We start from the raw sequence: 15,130 nt of genomic DNA on the forward strand, positions 1-15,130 counted from the left end.
AATTCGTGAATGAATCGTTTGGTGCGATTTGCGAACCGATTTAATGGGTTCATTGAAAAGAATCAGTTCGTTCATGAATCATACACCGCTTCTGTGTCCCAGAGCACGTGATATTATAAGGAGTAACGATAAGTTTTATGAAATGTAGTTAAAAGTACGATCTTATGCTTTGGAATGTAGTGAAGTAAAAGTAAAAGTTACTCAAAATAAAACTACTCCAGTAAAGTACAGATACTTTTTAATTTACTTAAGTACAGTAACGAAGTAAAACTACTTCGTTTCTGTCCACTTTAGCACAATCAAATATACTTCAGTGTATCTTTAATTGGACTTCAGCGCTATTTCCGCACAATTAAAGTGCATTAAGTACAAAATTATTTGTTCCAATTTAGCAGACTTTAAGTATACCAATTTAGTATTTGCAGTACAACTTAAGGGTATTTTTATTAAGTACATAAATATGTAAATGTAGTATACTTAGCATGAAATAAATGTATTTCAAATAAATATAAGTATAATTATTTTTTCACAAGGGTTTTTATTCATGTATATATATATATATATATATATACTGTATATATATATATATACTGTATATATACTGTATATATATATATACGTGCATACACACAGTATACAGTATAGTGTTAAAGTATTATTAGCTGTAATATTGTAGATTAAATTTTACTTGAACTTTTATGTAATACTTTATTATGAATTTAAAGAAGCATGTTCAATAGTTGAATTAAGTGGATATGAAAGCTATTGACTCCTGAAATTTTGGTATGATGACAACCCTGTGATCATATAGAATGTAGAGTAAAATAGATCTTCCATTCTGCATAGAAATAACATCCTCCCATTAAAGTAACTGCTGTCTGTCTTCTCTCGTAGTGCAGTGAAGGCACAGCAGTACAGCTTAAAACCATCAAAGCTTCAGCTGTGCGCTATGTGAAGCTCTTTTCAGCTTGAGGAAGATTGGTGTAGGGAATCATTGTCTCTCTTGTATAAAAAGCATCTGTACAGCCCGGCAAGAAATATCTCTGAAATCAGAAGGATTTTGAGTCAGTGGCCCACCCACGCCAATACGCCATCTTATCTTTGCCTAAATAGACCTCCTGCAGGTGCCTGAATTGAGTCACCGGCAGCAGAGTACAACTCTTCTGAGAAGTTTCTAACAAAGAGCTGAGTCAGTTTGCACAGTGTGCAGTGTGCCTCAGTGTGTTTGTGAGGTGGTATATCAGATGAGAAGTGAGTCAGGGCTGTGTGTTGTGTCAGTTTGATAGTAGGATGTATGACGGTCACAGTCTGTGGTGACAGTGGACCGTTCATTGTGGAAATGAGCAGAAACTGTTCATGCTTCATTATTTGTATATGTACCTTTAAAAAAATATAAAAAAAACTTTTTGAAGATTATAATTAAGATGTGTGCACAGAGAATGTTCTGCCCTGCACGTTCTCACTCCCAACTCGTCACATATTGACGCTAGGTCAGGACCCCTTGACAATGCTTTTTGACGCTCAAGGTACCCCTTTAGTGTAATTTTTCGATGCACAGGGGTATCTTTTTAGCGTCCCTTTTCGACGTGCAGGGAACTCCATTGTTTTCAGTTGTTTGTCTTAATTTAATGGTTTGCATGCATTTGCAAAAAATTGAAATAATTTTAAATAAATGTATACTTTCATTGGAGCACTTAAACCTACCCACTTCTGAACAATATAAAACATGTAACAGGCAAATATAAGTACAGTCACAGGTATTCATTGCAAAAACTGACCATTCAAAAGCAGTATAAAAGCATTACAAACAAGTCGTGTTGCATTCCAAGTCTTCTGAAGCCTTAAGGTTTTAATCACTGAAAATGATCCCGCAATCATCACAAGACACACAAGACACACATTTCACAACCAAGGCTGACATAAGGCTTCCTCTGGCGGCATTTTTTGAATTTGCGCACAGACTTATCACACCCAAACATATATGCAATAATGGCAATATTATTACCCAATATATAATTTAATCATGACAATAAAATTCCCAGTGCCTTTCGCGTCGGCATATTGATGCCAAGGGTTTCTTATTTAAAGCAATGGAGGACCCTGCACGTCTAAAAAATTATGCTAAATGAATACCCTGTGTGTCAAAAAGTGATGCCAAAGGGTCCTGACCAAGCGTCAATATTTGACGAGTTGGGAGTGAGAATGTATTGGTAGTGCGGTGTGGTGTGCAGTGACCTTGACCCCTCCCTATGTATAGAAGCACTATCACTGCTGGCTAATGCAGTCGGATGTTGTTGTGTGTGAGTTTTAGCATATGTTTCTGTGGGTGTGGGTATGTGCATGCATGTGAAAGCAACCGGATGTCTTTAAGTAAATGGTGAATAAAGCCCTCGCTTTGAGAGCTCACTTCAGTGCTAATAGATGCTCTAATGGACTGTTTCTGAAAAAGGCATGCTACATGTTGGTTTTGAACTAGAGAGCTCGCTCTCTCATAAACTTTTGTCTGTCAGTAAGACCTGCTGATACACTCTAAGAAAGAAGTGTATTAATATGATACACAAATGTGCCTTAGTGTTGTTCAGTGCAGAAAAAGGATCTGTATGGGAACATGTTCCCATTTTGGAACTGTCATTTCCAGGCCTGGAAAAGTCATGGAACTTTAAATATAATTTGTTTAGCTCTAAAATATTTAATTAACTATATACAGTGCCTTTCAAAAGTTTGGGATCTGTAAGATTTTTTGTTTTTTAAAGAAATTGCTTATGCTCATCAAGGCTGCATTTATTTAATCAAAAATACAGGAAAAAAATAATTTTGTGAAATATTATTGCAATTTAAAATAACAGTTTTATATTTTAATATACTTTAAAATATTATTTATTCCTGTGAAGCAAATCTGAATTTTCAGCATCATTACTCCAGTCTTCAGTGTCACATGATCCTTCAGAAATCATTATAATATTTAATAAAAAAAAAAAACATTTTGGAACCTGTGGTACATTTTTTCAAGATTCTTTGATAAATAAAAAGTTAAAAAGAACAGTGTTAATTCAAAATAGGATCATGTGACACTGAAGACTGAAGTAATGGCTGATAAAAATTCAATGCTGCATCACAGAAATAAATTATATTTTAAAGAATATTAAAATAGGAAACCAATGTTAGAAATTGCAATAACATTTCACAGTATTGCTGTTTGTTTGTTTGTTTGTTTTTCTTTGTTTGTTTTTGTTTTTCTCTTTACTTTTGATCAAATAAATACAGCCTTGATGAGCATAAAAGAGACTGCATTAAAAAAGAACATTAAAAATCTTACTGATCCCAAACTTTTGAATGGCAGTGTATATTATACAGATGTTTATGGCATCAAACAGATAAAATTCAATAAATATTTATATTTGAAAGTGTGTGTGTGTGTGTGTGTGTGCGCGTTTTTGTGACAAATGAGGACATAAATTTGTATAATGACAAGGGTATGACATAGGTATTACAAGGAGAAGGTGACTTTTCAGGACATTACCCCATGTCCCCACTTTTCAGAACGCATATAAATCACACAGAATGGAGTGTATTGAAAATCTGAAATAGCACAAAGTTTCCTGTGAGGGGTAGGTTTAGGGGTAGGGTTGGTGTAGGGCAATAGAATATACGGTCTGTACAGTAGAAAAACCAGATAGATAGATAGACAGACAGACAGACAGACAGACAGATATTATACTTTAATTATTTTCATTGATTGGTGCATAACATACAAATGGAAATTTGCACAGATATCTCTATAATACATCTGTAATACATCTCTTTGTACAGTAGTCAATGTAAATGACTGTCCTGAAAAAAATTATGGCAATTGATTAGATTAAAGAAAAATTATGGAATCAACACACCCAACAGAAGAGCAATTGTTGTTGCTAGCAAATGTTGTTTGTTAGTGGAACTGCAGAAAATTGTTCATTTGTATATACAAAATTATGTTTACAATTTTTGGTAACCCAAGATATGATTTGTTTTAAATCAGAATGATCTAATTTGGTTAATAATCTCTCCTGGAATCCAGTTGTGTTCCAGTCCGATTTAATGGGATGTGTGTGTCACAGGGGTCACCAGGAGAGAGAGGAGCAGCTGGACCCGGAGGACCCATTGGTCTAACAGGACGCAATGGCCCTCAAGGACCCCCGGGACCTGCTGGAGAGAAGGGTGCTCCGGTGAGTGCGCATTGTTTCGAGATAAAAAAATAAAATAAAAATGCCGATGTTATCTTGTACACTGTCCAAAAGAATAAGAAAAAGAAATAATGTGAATTCAAGTAAACACTTTTTGTTGAGATGAATAGCAAAACATGGCCTAATTTACCCGAATTCACCCTAAAGAAAGTAAAATAGTGACTGTGCTTTTATCAGATGCTTGGATACATTAAGCGTTGCACTAATGTCTGGAGATTCCTGTGGGAAACAAAAGGGGCCAGAGGAAAAGAGTTTTGGTTCATTAAAATTCATCTTTTCAATAAACACATCTAGCACAGATAGCTTATATAGTTTAATGCAGCATCCAAACAGAAACTCAATTCAGTTCACTTAGACTTTTACAGCACACAGTTAAAGCTGAAATAAATTAGTTGACTGAAAGGTTCTATAATAATACTGAACATATTCCTCTGCATAATGTATAAATGCTGTTAATTAATTGCAGTGGATCTGCCATTAGCTTTGTTTGCTCTGCCTGTCTGTATTAACCAGATTAAAGTATTCCTCATAGGATGTAACAGTTTCTTAATCAGCACTTTCAGACATGTGTGTAAACTGTTATTTCTTAACTTCATGCAGGGTGAGAAAGGACCTGCTGGTCCTGCCGGCCGGGATGGCATTCAAGGTCCAGTTGGACTCCCAGGCCCAGCCGGACCTCAGGGTCAACCTGGAGAGGATGGTGACAAGGTGCAGCACTTTATTCTAATCTCTACAGCATGACGTTTTAATTCACAGACATCATGCCCATCTCACATCTGCACACCATTAGTGACAATGCGGACAGAGTTTTGACTTATCCATCACCATAACCAAACAAGACACAAAATCATTACTGTAGTGAAATGTTGAAACCAGTGAAATCGAGGCACATACACCAAGTAAACAAACGTGCTTTGAGGCTGATGTATTCCAGAATCTATTATCGCCCTGTTAAATGTAGAATAGTGCTTTTTTAGATCCTTATCACGTCCCAAGCCACATTATTCTTTTCGGCTGTGGCGGCAATGGTGTTGGAGGAGCCAAGTAATCAATTAATTGCAAAAACATCCCAAGGTCTTGGTTTTACTGTTAAATTAAAATCTCTGGAGTAAAGTTTACTCTGCTGTTGATGCTGAAGTGACCTTGAGAAAATTTTGATGACCAGGCAATTAGGGAAAAGTTGTAAACAGCTTGAAGTTTCTTGATTTTCAAAAACTTTTCTTTTTTTTTCTCCAGGGAGAAGTTGGAGAACCAGGTCAAAAGGGAAGCAAGGGTGACAAAGGCGAACATGTAAGTTGAACAGTATTTATTATAAATAAAGCATTCAAAATAATAATTATTATATATTTAACTGGTAACACTTATAACACCTTATAATAAGGTCCCATTAGTTGAATGCTTTGACTTGCTTGTACTTATAAATCAGTCATATGCCACTGTTGCTACATTTTATATATAATATATTTGTTACAGTATTTATCAATATTTGTTAACATTATTAAAAATACAACTGTTTATGTTCATGTTAGCTCAGGTCCATCAAATCATAATTTTAACAGAAAAAAAATCTACTTTTGCTTTTAATAGTGTATTAGTAAATGTTGAAATGACCAAGATAACTAAGATTAATAAATTATTTAAAAGTATTTTCATTGTTAGTTTATGTTAACTAGTGTGTGTTAACTAAATTGAACCTTATTGTAAAGTGTTACCATTTATTTTATGTATAATTTAATGTTAATTATAAATATTTGTTTACCTTTTTGCTGTATTTACACTCACTTATGCCTATTTTTACACAAACAAATGCTATCTTTGCCACTTCAAATGTTCATATGAGATCTAGCTTCTTCACAACCAGTGTCTAAAGTTGTCCCGGTTGTCTTTTACTGTAGGGTCCACCAGGTCCTGTAGGTCCTCAGGGTGTAATTGGAGCTCCAGGTCCTGCTGTGAGTACTTACAACCTTCCATTTGAGCCGTATAGGATGAAACCCAAATGATCACCTCTTTTTTCCATTCGTCCTGGAGTAGTTGTCACACAAATATATCATTTTTATTACTCACACATAAAAAGTATCTTCACTGCTCAAGCTTTCTTAGCCTAACTTCATTGTTTCTTTTTGCACAGGGTGTTGTGGATTAGTGGTTAGTGATCTGGGTTGTTAGTTAAAAGGATGTAGGTTTATGTTTGCAAGGCATAAAAACACTTGCATGTGGCCAGATCATTAGAGCACTGTAACTGCTGGCCTGGTAGGGAAAGTGACAGCTATGTCAACTGGACAAAAATATCTTGCATTGGGCCATCTTGATTGTTTGGTCTTCATTGCTCCTTGTGTTAAGTTGCACTATAAGTTGCTTTGGATAAAAGTGTCTCACATTTGCTCAGTTTTGCTCTGTCAGGCAGCCTGCTGAGTTGATAAAGCAGCAGTGAGAGTAAGTAGTCAGGGCCAGGTGGCACACAGTTGAATATTTAAAGTTTTTGACTCAAGCTGAACACTCCCAGCTGGGCCTCTCTGTTTCCTTGATACATTAGCTCTATAAAAGCTGATAATTACACCTATTCTGTGCAGTTATATGAAGAACATTCTTGGAAACTGTTTGGCTTTTCTACTGAATAGGATATTACAAATTTGGAAACGTGCGAGACGTTAAATCTATTAGATGACATAATGATGTTAATGCTGCTTAAAAGACCTTAGTCACTTGATTGAACCTTCTTTCTTTATATGCATACATTATTAGGATTGTCACTTGATTAAAAAAATTTAATCAAATTAATTCTATGCAATGATGTGATTTCCACACAAATTACCATATTTTCCCACATGAAACACGAAATGGCCTTGTACTGTAACATGCATTTGAAAACGCAACACGTCGACCATATTCCCAAACTTGTGATAAGAATCATTTGCAAATCTGTTGTCATAAACAGAGAAGCTTTTAGGTATCCCTGTAGTTTTCCAGTCAAATAAGAAATCTTATGATTTTACAGATGAGGGGCCCCGTGGTTTCCCAGGTCTTCCCGGTCCCGTCGGACTGCAGGTACAGTTATCATCTTCACACTAATCTAAACACGTCTATTATGGATCTGCTGCAAGCATGTTATTTAATTTACACAAAGCTCCACTATTAAACATCATCAAGGCAGGATAATTGAGCAAGGAGAGCAATAGCCATTTTGAAAATCTGGATTCAATTATGTTGCTCTAAACTTGGCTGATTGATTCCGTCACTTTCAGTTTACTTGGCGTTTTCAAGGAGAATTGTAGTCTTTGTGCCAATAGCGCCACCAATTGGATTTGCAAAAATAATAATTGCTTTTCAAAAGGATTCTTTGAACGCTTCCTGACTTCCATTGGTCGGACAAACAGAGTCCCACTCCAACTTCCCAAGTTCAGTCAATTGGTTGAACCATTTTTGCAAACATTGAAACATGGAAATATTTTGGTAACCACTTTTCTGAAAAACAGCTTACGAATTGTTTACTTATACACTGCCAGTCAAAAGTTTGAGGTTAGAATATTTGTATTTATTTATTTATTTATTTGTTTATTTATGAGTGTAAAAAATGAATACTTTCATTCACCAAGGATGCATTACATTGATGAAAAGTGACAGTAAAGACATTTATAATGTTGCACAAGATTTCTATTTTAAATTAAAGCTGTTCTTTTGAAATTTGCATTCATCAAAGTATCATGAAAAAATAAATGTATCATGAGTCCATAAAAATATTAAGCAATGTTAAGTTTTTAAACATTGATAATAATATGAAATCTTTCTTGAGCACCAAATCAACATATTAGAATGATTTCTGAAGGATCATGTGACTCTGAAGACTCTGCGTATTAAGAAAATATTATAACATCAAAAAACATTACACCCTTCACCTTTATAGGAATAATGAGGGGGTGATTTTCAAATGGCAACAGAGGCAGCTACTCAACACAGCAATATTACAGAGTCACTCAGAGCATTTGACTGGTAATCAAAGGTAATAGGAATAGTGATTCATCCCAACTGTGCTAATTGTTTGTGCTCTGCGTCTCCTTGTTAGTACCGCTCACTGATCCTCCGCGATAATGATTTTTGATCTAAAGAAATTAACCATCTTAATTTGTTTTCTCTCAAGTTTTGAATAACTTGCTAAAGAGAAGTAATTGGACTTTATTAGAATGGAGACTTCTCATTATCTTTTCAAAACCCACTGTAAAGATAACGTATAAGCTGTTTTGGCAGTTGGGGAAATTGTTTCCCTCAAAATGGCTGTGAAATATCACTTCTGTCCTTTTATAGTAACACAACATTTATCACAACAATAAGCAGTAAAATATGTGTTAGCGGGTACCAATGAGCATGTCTGCTAAACACAATGACCCAGAATAGCCTTGTAATTACAGATGTTGACTATGAACAATGGAGAGACGTCTGTTGGTATTGTTTGGTGATAATGATCTGAATAACATTCAAACCTCTTTAGTCAAGCACAATTATATTGCAAAATGAATTGCTTGCCAAGCTTTGCCTCTTTTTGTGTTTCATATTTTCAAAGTGACACCGGGTGTGACACATTCGCAGGGACCCAAATGCAAATGTGTTAATTGCCATGAGGTTCCTTCTACTGCTAATTACCAAAAATTGTTATTTGATTAATAGTGTTTACCCGATGGCTCAGAGCTGTAAATGTATAATATTAATATTCAACACTGCGAGACTGATTGTTATTCTAAATTGTCACATTGTTCATGGGGTAAGAGGAAACATTAACGCATCCTCTCTTGTTACTAAAGGTTTTAGCATTTTTGAAATTGTAATAGGTTAACTCTTATGTAAACTGGAGTTGTGCCTGATTATTATGCAAAACTTGTTTTCCTCTAGGGTTTGCCAGGACCACCAGGTGAGAAAGGAGAGAATGGAGACGTCGGCCCAATGGTGAGTTTATAGTATCCTTGTCAGTGGTGGACGAAGTACACAAATCAAGTACTTGAGTAAAAGTACAGATCCGTATAATAAAATATTACTCCAGTAAAAGTAAAAGTACTCAGTTTTCAATTTTACTCGAGTGAAAGTACAAAAGTACTTGATTTTTTTATGTACTTAAGTAAAAAGTACCGATAGATGAATGTTTATTTTGCAGTTTTATATAGGCTATTTTTATCATTTAATTTTATGTTAGCATATATTTTTTTATAATCCTACTGCTCAAAATACCTGGGATTTTCCCAAAATAACCAATAAGGAAATAATGAATATAATGAATATAATAAGGAAAATATAATTAGATTTTCATAATGATTTTTTTTCTTCTCAACCAATCCTAAAATTCGACATTAGTAACTTACTTTTAACAGCATCAGACGTACTCGTGCTCACAAATTCTCCCGGTTCTTACTTGTGAATTCAGTTCACTGGAGACTCGCACTAAACGGATCATTTGAATCAGTGAGTTGTCGACTCGAGAACAGCTGCAATCGGATCATTCCAATTCGTGAATGAATCGTTTGGTGCGACTTGCGAACTGATTTAATGCGTTCATTGAAAAGAATCAGTTCGTTCATGATTCAGACACCGCTTCTGTGTCCCGGAGCACGTGATATATTATAAGGAGTAACGATACGTTTTATGAAATGTAGTGAAGTAAAAAGTACAATCTTATGCTTTGGAATGTAGTGAAGTAAAAGTAAAAGTTACTCATAAAATAAAACTACTCCAGTAAAGTACAGTTGATGTAAAAAATGTAGCCTACTTAAGTACAGTAACGAAGTAAAACTACTTCGTTACTGTCCACCACTGATCCTTGTTGTCAAAATGCAGTGTTTACTATATTTTTGTCATAATTAGTCTCAACTATGTACTAAACATGCATGCTTTCTTTTAAAAAAAACAAAAAACAATTACAACAAAAGTTTGCAAATGCACTGTATATCTTTATTTTGTGGTAAGGTGCAGTCACGTCTACTGTTGCTTGTTAAACAATTTTCTTGTGGAATCTAGTCATTTCAGTTGGAATTCATGGAAACTCATGGAATTCACTCGTGTTCAAGTTGTTTGTGCAAATTCACCACATTGACCAACAAAAAAATGACGACTTCTGCTTCATGCATTGCTACAATATTGACATTGGACAGTCAACCTTTTTTGCCTGTGATTTTGGAGAAATTTCACTAATGTGACCACACCTTCATATTATTAGTGCTAGTGCCACTGATTCACAAACAAAAGATGTGCAGATTCTTGTAATAAATAGGTCAGAATGATTAACCAACATTTGGTTTGAATGCATCCGTTGAATCTTCCAGAGTTTAGTATCTTAATTGTTTGACAAGCTGGTGTTTTTTTTTTTCTTACAGGGTCCACCTGGTCCTCCTGGTCCCAGAGGTCCTCAAGGTCCTAGTGGAGCGGATGTGAGTTTAACTGTGCCATAGTTGTATAGAAACTCCATCAGAAAGATTTGAATCAACAGTATTGTTATTTGATTGACAGGGTGCTCCTGGCCCTCCCGGAGGTATCGGCGCAATGGGTGGAAATGGTGAAAAGGTGGGTATTTCTCAAATAAATCTCTGTAAAAACGTGAAAGTACACAAATATGTATTGTAGTTATTATGATGAATGTGTATAGATGTTACAGTGTAATCAAGACTAGGTAAAACTTCATCTCTTCCCCTCAGGGTGAGACTGGTGAGGCAGGTAATCCAGGACCACCAGGAGAATCTGGTTCAGTAGTAAGTATTTGTTTGTGTTTAAGAGTCGTTGAGTCTGGTTTTATGAGTGTTTACCAGACGTATCTGGCCTGCGTGTAATTGAGGCTAATCTATTGACATTCAAGGAGCATAACTACACAATTCCTTGTTTTTAACTCGGAACACATAAAGCTAATGACCTCTAAAGGGATAGTTCACCCAAAAATGAAAATTCCGTCATTAAATACTGATACCCTCATACTCAATACCCTCATGTCGTTCCAAACCCGTAAGACCTTCGTTCATCTTCGGAACACAAATTAAGCTATTTTGATGAAATCCAAGAGTTTTCTGACCCTGCATAGACAGCAACGGAACTACCACGTTCAAGGACCAGAAAGATAGTAAGGACATCGATAAAATAGTCCATGTGACATCAGTGTTACAACCATAATTTTATGAAGCTACAAGAATACTTTTTGTGCACAAAGAAAACAAAAAAACGACTTTATTCAAGAATTCTTCTCTTCCGTATCATTCTCCACTCTGCACATAGACAGCGAACTACCACGTTCAAGGACCAGAAAGATAGTAAGGACATCGATAAAATAGTCCATGTGACATCAGTGTTACAACCATAATTTTATGAAGCTACAAGAATACTTTTTGTGCACAAAGAAAACAAAAAAACGACTTTATTCAAGAATTCTTCTCTTCCGTATCATTCTCCACTCTGCATTCACAAGAGTACCACGTGTTATTAGCACAGGCAGGTGAAGGCTGCTACAGTCCTTTGCAGTTGATTATTTTACCTCCCTCTGCTTTAGAATGGCCATGTGAATATTTTCCTCTCTCTCGTATATGCTGAGGTGAACATCACTTGCATTCCAGATGGTTGCTGCTATCATCATCCTTTTTCACCCAGGGACATTATTTCAACCACGGCCTGCTGCACAAACCTGTTTATGTGATATCAGCATCTTAAATGCTGATGTTTGTCTGTTGGTCTCAATGCTTTTTGAGACTAAAGAGGATAGTAGCTTTCTGCTTGCATTAGGAGTTTACATTCAACGTTAGTTTTGACAACCTTTTTTTACACTTATGATGTTATGATGTTATACTTGTTGCAGTGATATGAACTTCAGTTCAGTTTAAGTCTACTTTTTTTAAATTCAAATTTGAAATGCAGTTCACCCTGTTGGCTACCTCAATTGAAATTCAGAAATGCTATTCAATCGTGAATGGTGCAACCATCCAAAATGGCCTAGCAACCACTAAGCAATAAGTAACCATTATAATGTCTTTTTAGCCAACATATTTACAGTAAATCTCCATTTCGGGGCTTGAAAACAACAAAGCATCAGCTTTGAATTACATAGTTAATTTTGTTTAGCATAATCATCATAGATGGATGAAAGCAGGATGTTGATGGTTGTTGTGTCCTTCCATAGGGACCCAAAGGTGAGCTTGGAGAGAAAGGGGAAGCTGGCCCTCCTGGAGCTGCAGGACCCGCTGGTGCAAGAGGACCCCCTGGAGATGACGGACCCAAAGGAAACCCAGTAAGTCACCATCAGTGACATCCCAGAAAGCACCCTTCAGCTATTAGACTGAAATAATACTGAACTGATGATGACTGAATTGATCCATCATTTCTTTTGTAATTTAGGGTCCTATTGGCTTCCCTGGAGATCCAGGTCCTCCTGGTGAGCCCGGAGCAGGTGTAAGTTCACTATGGAGGCGAATTCATTCGCTTTGCGTCAGTAAAATAACTATTTCTGTGGGGAACAAATGCATTTTAAAATGCTGGAAGCAATAGAGCGAGGGGAAAAAGTGTGCAACACTTTTCCAAAGCACTTTATATATAAACATTTCAAAGAAAGTCATGTAGTTTAATGCGCCCAGGTTTCCACTCAAACAACCTTTCTTTGCACACAGTGTTCAGCATATATTACAGGCTTCATTGCACATTGTTTAAAGAAAAACATTGCGTAAGGTGTAGAAGATCAATCAAATAAGTAATCAACAAGTTGTCAAAATAGTCGTTAGTTACAGGCTTAATGTCCAGCGTATTAAACAAATGTTGTGAGGAAACTATAATATGATGCTTGATGGAAATGAAATATTATGGTAATGTTGTGATGTAATGTTCTGTTTCACACAGGGACTGGATGGCCTTCCCGGAGACAAGGGAGATGATGGAGAGGCCGGTCAGCCTGTGAGTGATGGTCGACTTTCACTGAAAATCATATTTTATGTTCAAACATAATGAAACTTGCTAGTAATGCATTGAATTTTTACATCACAGGGTCCACCTGGTCCATCTGGTGAAGCTGGTCCTCCAGGACCCCCTGGAAAGCGAGTGAGTACTTTTGTTCACCGGGCATTTTGTTCATTTGGTTCAGTGTTGGATAAGATACTTTAAAAGTGTTAAAGCTTTCCAAGTTAGAAGCTACTCATAATTTTAAAACAGTTTAACTACAGACAATTAACTACCAATCTGAAAAGTTAGTTACATTGCAAGTTACTAATAAAAAGTAGATAACTACTTTTAAGCTACTTAAAGGGACACTTTCTTATTCATAGTTATTTGTATTTGATTTGATTACATATTTTTTTTAAAAATACAAAATATGCTTTTAAATTTAAATGCTCTGTACCAAGTATCTGCCCAAATATTAGAAATATTAGAAAAAATGTAGAAAATAGGTGATTTGTCTGGTGGTGATCTATTATTTCAGATGTGTTATGCCTACAGGAGTACAACTGTGGACCGACAATTGTTGGGCGACTGGTTATATCTAGAAATGCAGACATTTTTAAAACATTTATTTTATGATGTGCCATGAAACAGGTACAATATGTTATGGACTAATGGTGATTCTAAAAGAAAATGTGCAGAGATCCGACTGTAGATATAGTTACAAACGTTTTTCGTTTTTTGCATTTTTCATGTACATCTGAAAGAACCGCATGCTCTTGTATCAGCGTTGTTGGACTGTTTGTTTCTAAAGAGTGAATACTTTGTTCAGTCGGACATCGCAGTTCATATTTTAAGCAAATCAATGTAGCATTTCATGCCACTATGCTACTTGGTTGAAAAATTATAAAAATTCTACACTATTTTAAAAATAGCATCTCTACTGTCAAGCTACTGAAAAGAAATCTAGTTAAACTAGTAGCATCATTGTAGTAAACTAACTTATTAAACCAACAGCTCAGACTTAGTGTTAGATATATGAACATCCCCACTGTAAGTACCAAATGTTTGGTGTGTAACACTTTTCGTTCTTTTAAAAAAACGTAAGAATGTACTTGTTTGCATTACCCCTTTGTTGTTCCTTCTATAATCTGCTGAGACACACATTTTCAAATAGGTTTATGAGCTTCCCTTGTAACTTCATGCTAAAAGTAGCCTATATTTTATGGGTCACATTTATTTTTAACAGATCTGAACTGCACAAACAATAAATCTTTAAAAGCAGAGCACAGTCAGGAGTTTACTGGGTCCTCCCTCAGTAAATTGTTCCCAAGTGAGTAAAGAGTGCACGCTTTGCTTGGGAAAAGACATTCCTGTGAAATCTCAGCATAACATAAAACCTGTTTGGGAAAAAATGGGCTTCTCACATCAGTTTGCATTGCTTAAGAGCAGTTGAGCTGAGGCTGACATTTAGACAGTTCTATTATAGAATATTGACCAAAGTGGGATGATTGACAGCACTGTGACGGCAATGTGATAGCCGAAAGGAAATTAAGTTGTCATTGTCAGCTCTGTTGCCATCCTCAAGACTTTGCTTACAATTGATTACACTTTTAGCTCTAACACAACTTCTGATCTATTTACCACAGAAAACTTTTAATTTTCAGTAGCTGACTCATAACTTCAGAGAGAATTTCATTTCAGTTGCTTTCTAAAAGTGAGTTTTATTGCCATATACATGTCAGGAAAGAAATGAAGACTGTTTTCAATATGTGACCAAGTCAGACTTTTAGTCTGAAAAATTAAATTTTCTCGTATCAGCAGAGCTGTTAGTAGCAATAAAAATGCATTTCAGGGCTTTCCATTTTCACCCGCCTTACTTACAACTTTAAGTGGCCTCGGCCTTCTGTGTGTCTTGAATCTAAATGTGCACACCCATATTGATCATGAACTTCTGGGAAACATATTTCAAACTTGTGTTGTGTTCATTCCCATGCTGAGAAAACAATACCATCATTAAGTCTTTC

At 35.7% G+C, this 15,130-nt stretch overlaps 1 protein-coding gene across 1 annotated transcript in view; it reads left to right on the forward strand.

Annotated features, from left to right (window-relative positions):
- The window catches only part of LOC107710593 (collagen alpha-1(XI) chain-like), an 80,837-nt gene that overhangs the window by 59,540 nt on the left and 6,167 nt on the right, over positions 1–15,130 (forward strand). The window contains exons 42-54 of the mRNA XM_016515406.1: positions 4,098–4,205; positions 4,824–4,931; positions 5,460–5,513; positions 6,119–6,176; positions 7,159–7,268; positions 9,105–9,158; positions 10,577–10,630; positions 10,710–10,763; positions 10,895–10,948; positions 12,358–12,465; positions 12,573–12,626; positions 13,068–13,121; positions 13,212–13,269. Coding sequence (XP_016370892.1) covers positions 4,098–4,205; positions 4,824–4,931; positions 5,460–5,513; positions 6,119–6,176; positions 7,159–7,268; positions 9,105–9,158; positions 10,577–10,630; positions 10,710–10,763; positions 10,895–10,948; positions 12,358–12,465; positions 12,573–12,626; positions 13,068–13,121; positions 13,212–13,269 — 928 coding nt within the window. The remainder of the gene's footprint in view (positions 1–4,097; positions 4,206–4,823; positions 4,932–5,459; positions 5,514–6,118; positions 6,177–7,158; positions 7,269–9,104; positions 9,159–10,576; positions 10,631–10,709; positions 10,764–10,894; positions 10,949–12,357; positions 12,466–12,572; positions 12,627–13,067; positions 13,122–13,211; positions 13,270–15,130) is intronic.

This window comes from Sinocyclocheilus rhinocerous, unplaced genomic scaffold (assembly GCF_001515625.1).
Source record: "Sinocyclocheilus rhinocerous isolate Xijiao unplaced genomic scaffold, SAMN03320098_v1.1 scaffold507, whole genome shotgun sequence".
NCBI lineage: Eukaryota > Metazoa > Chordata > Actinopteri > Cypriniformes > Cyprinidae > Sinocyclocheilus > Sinocyclocheilus rhinocerous.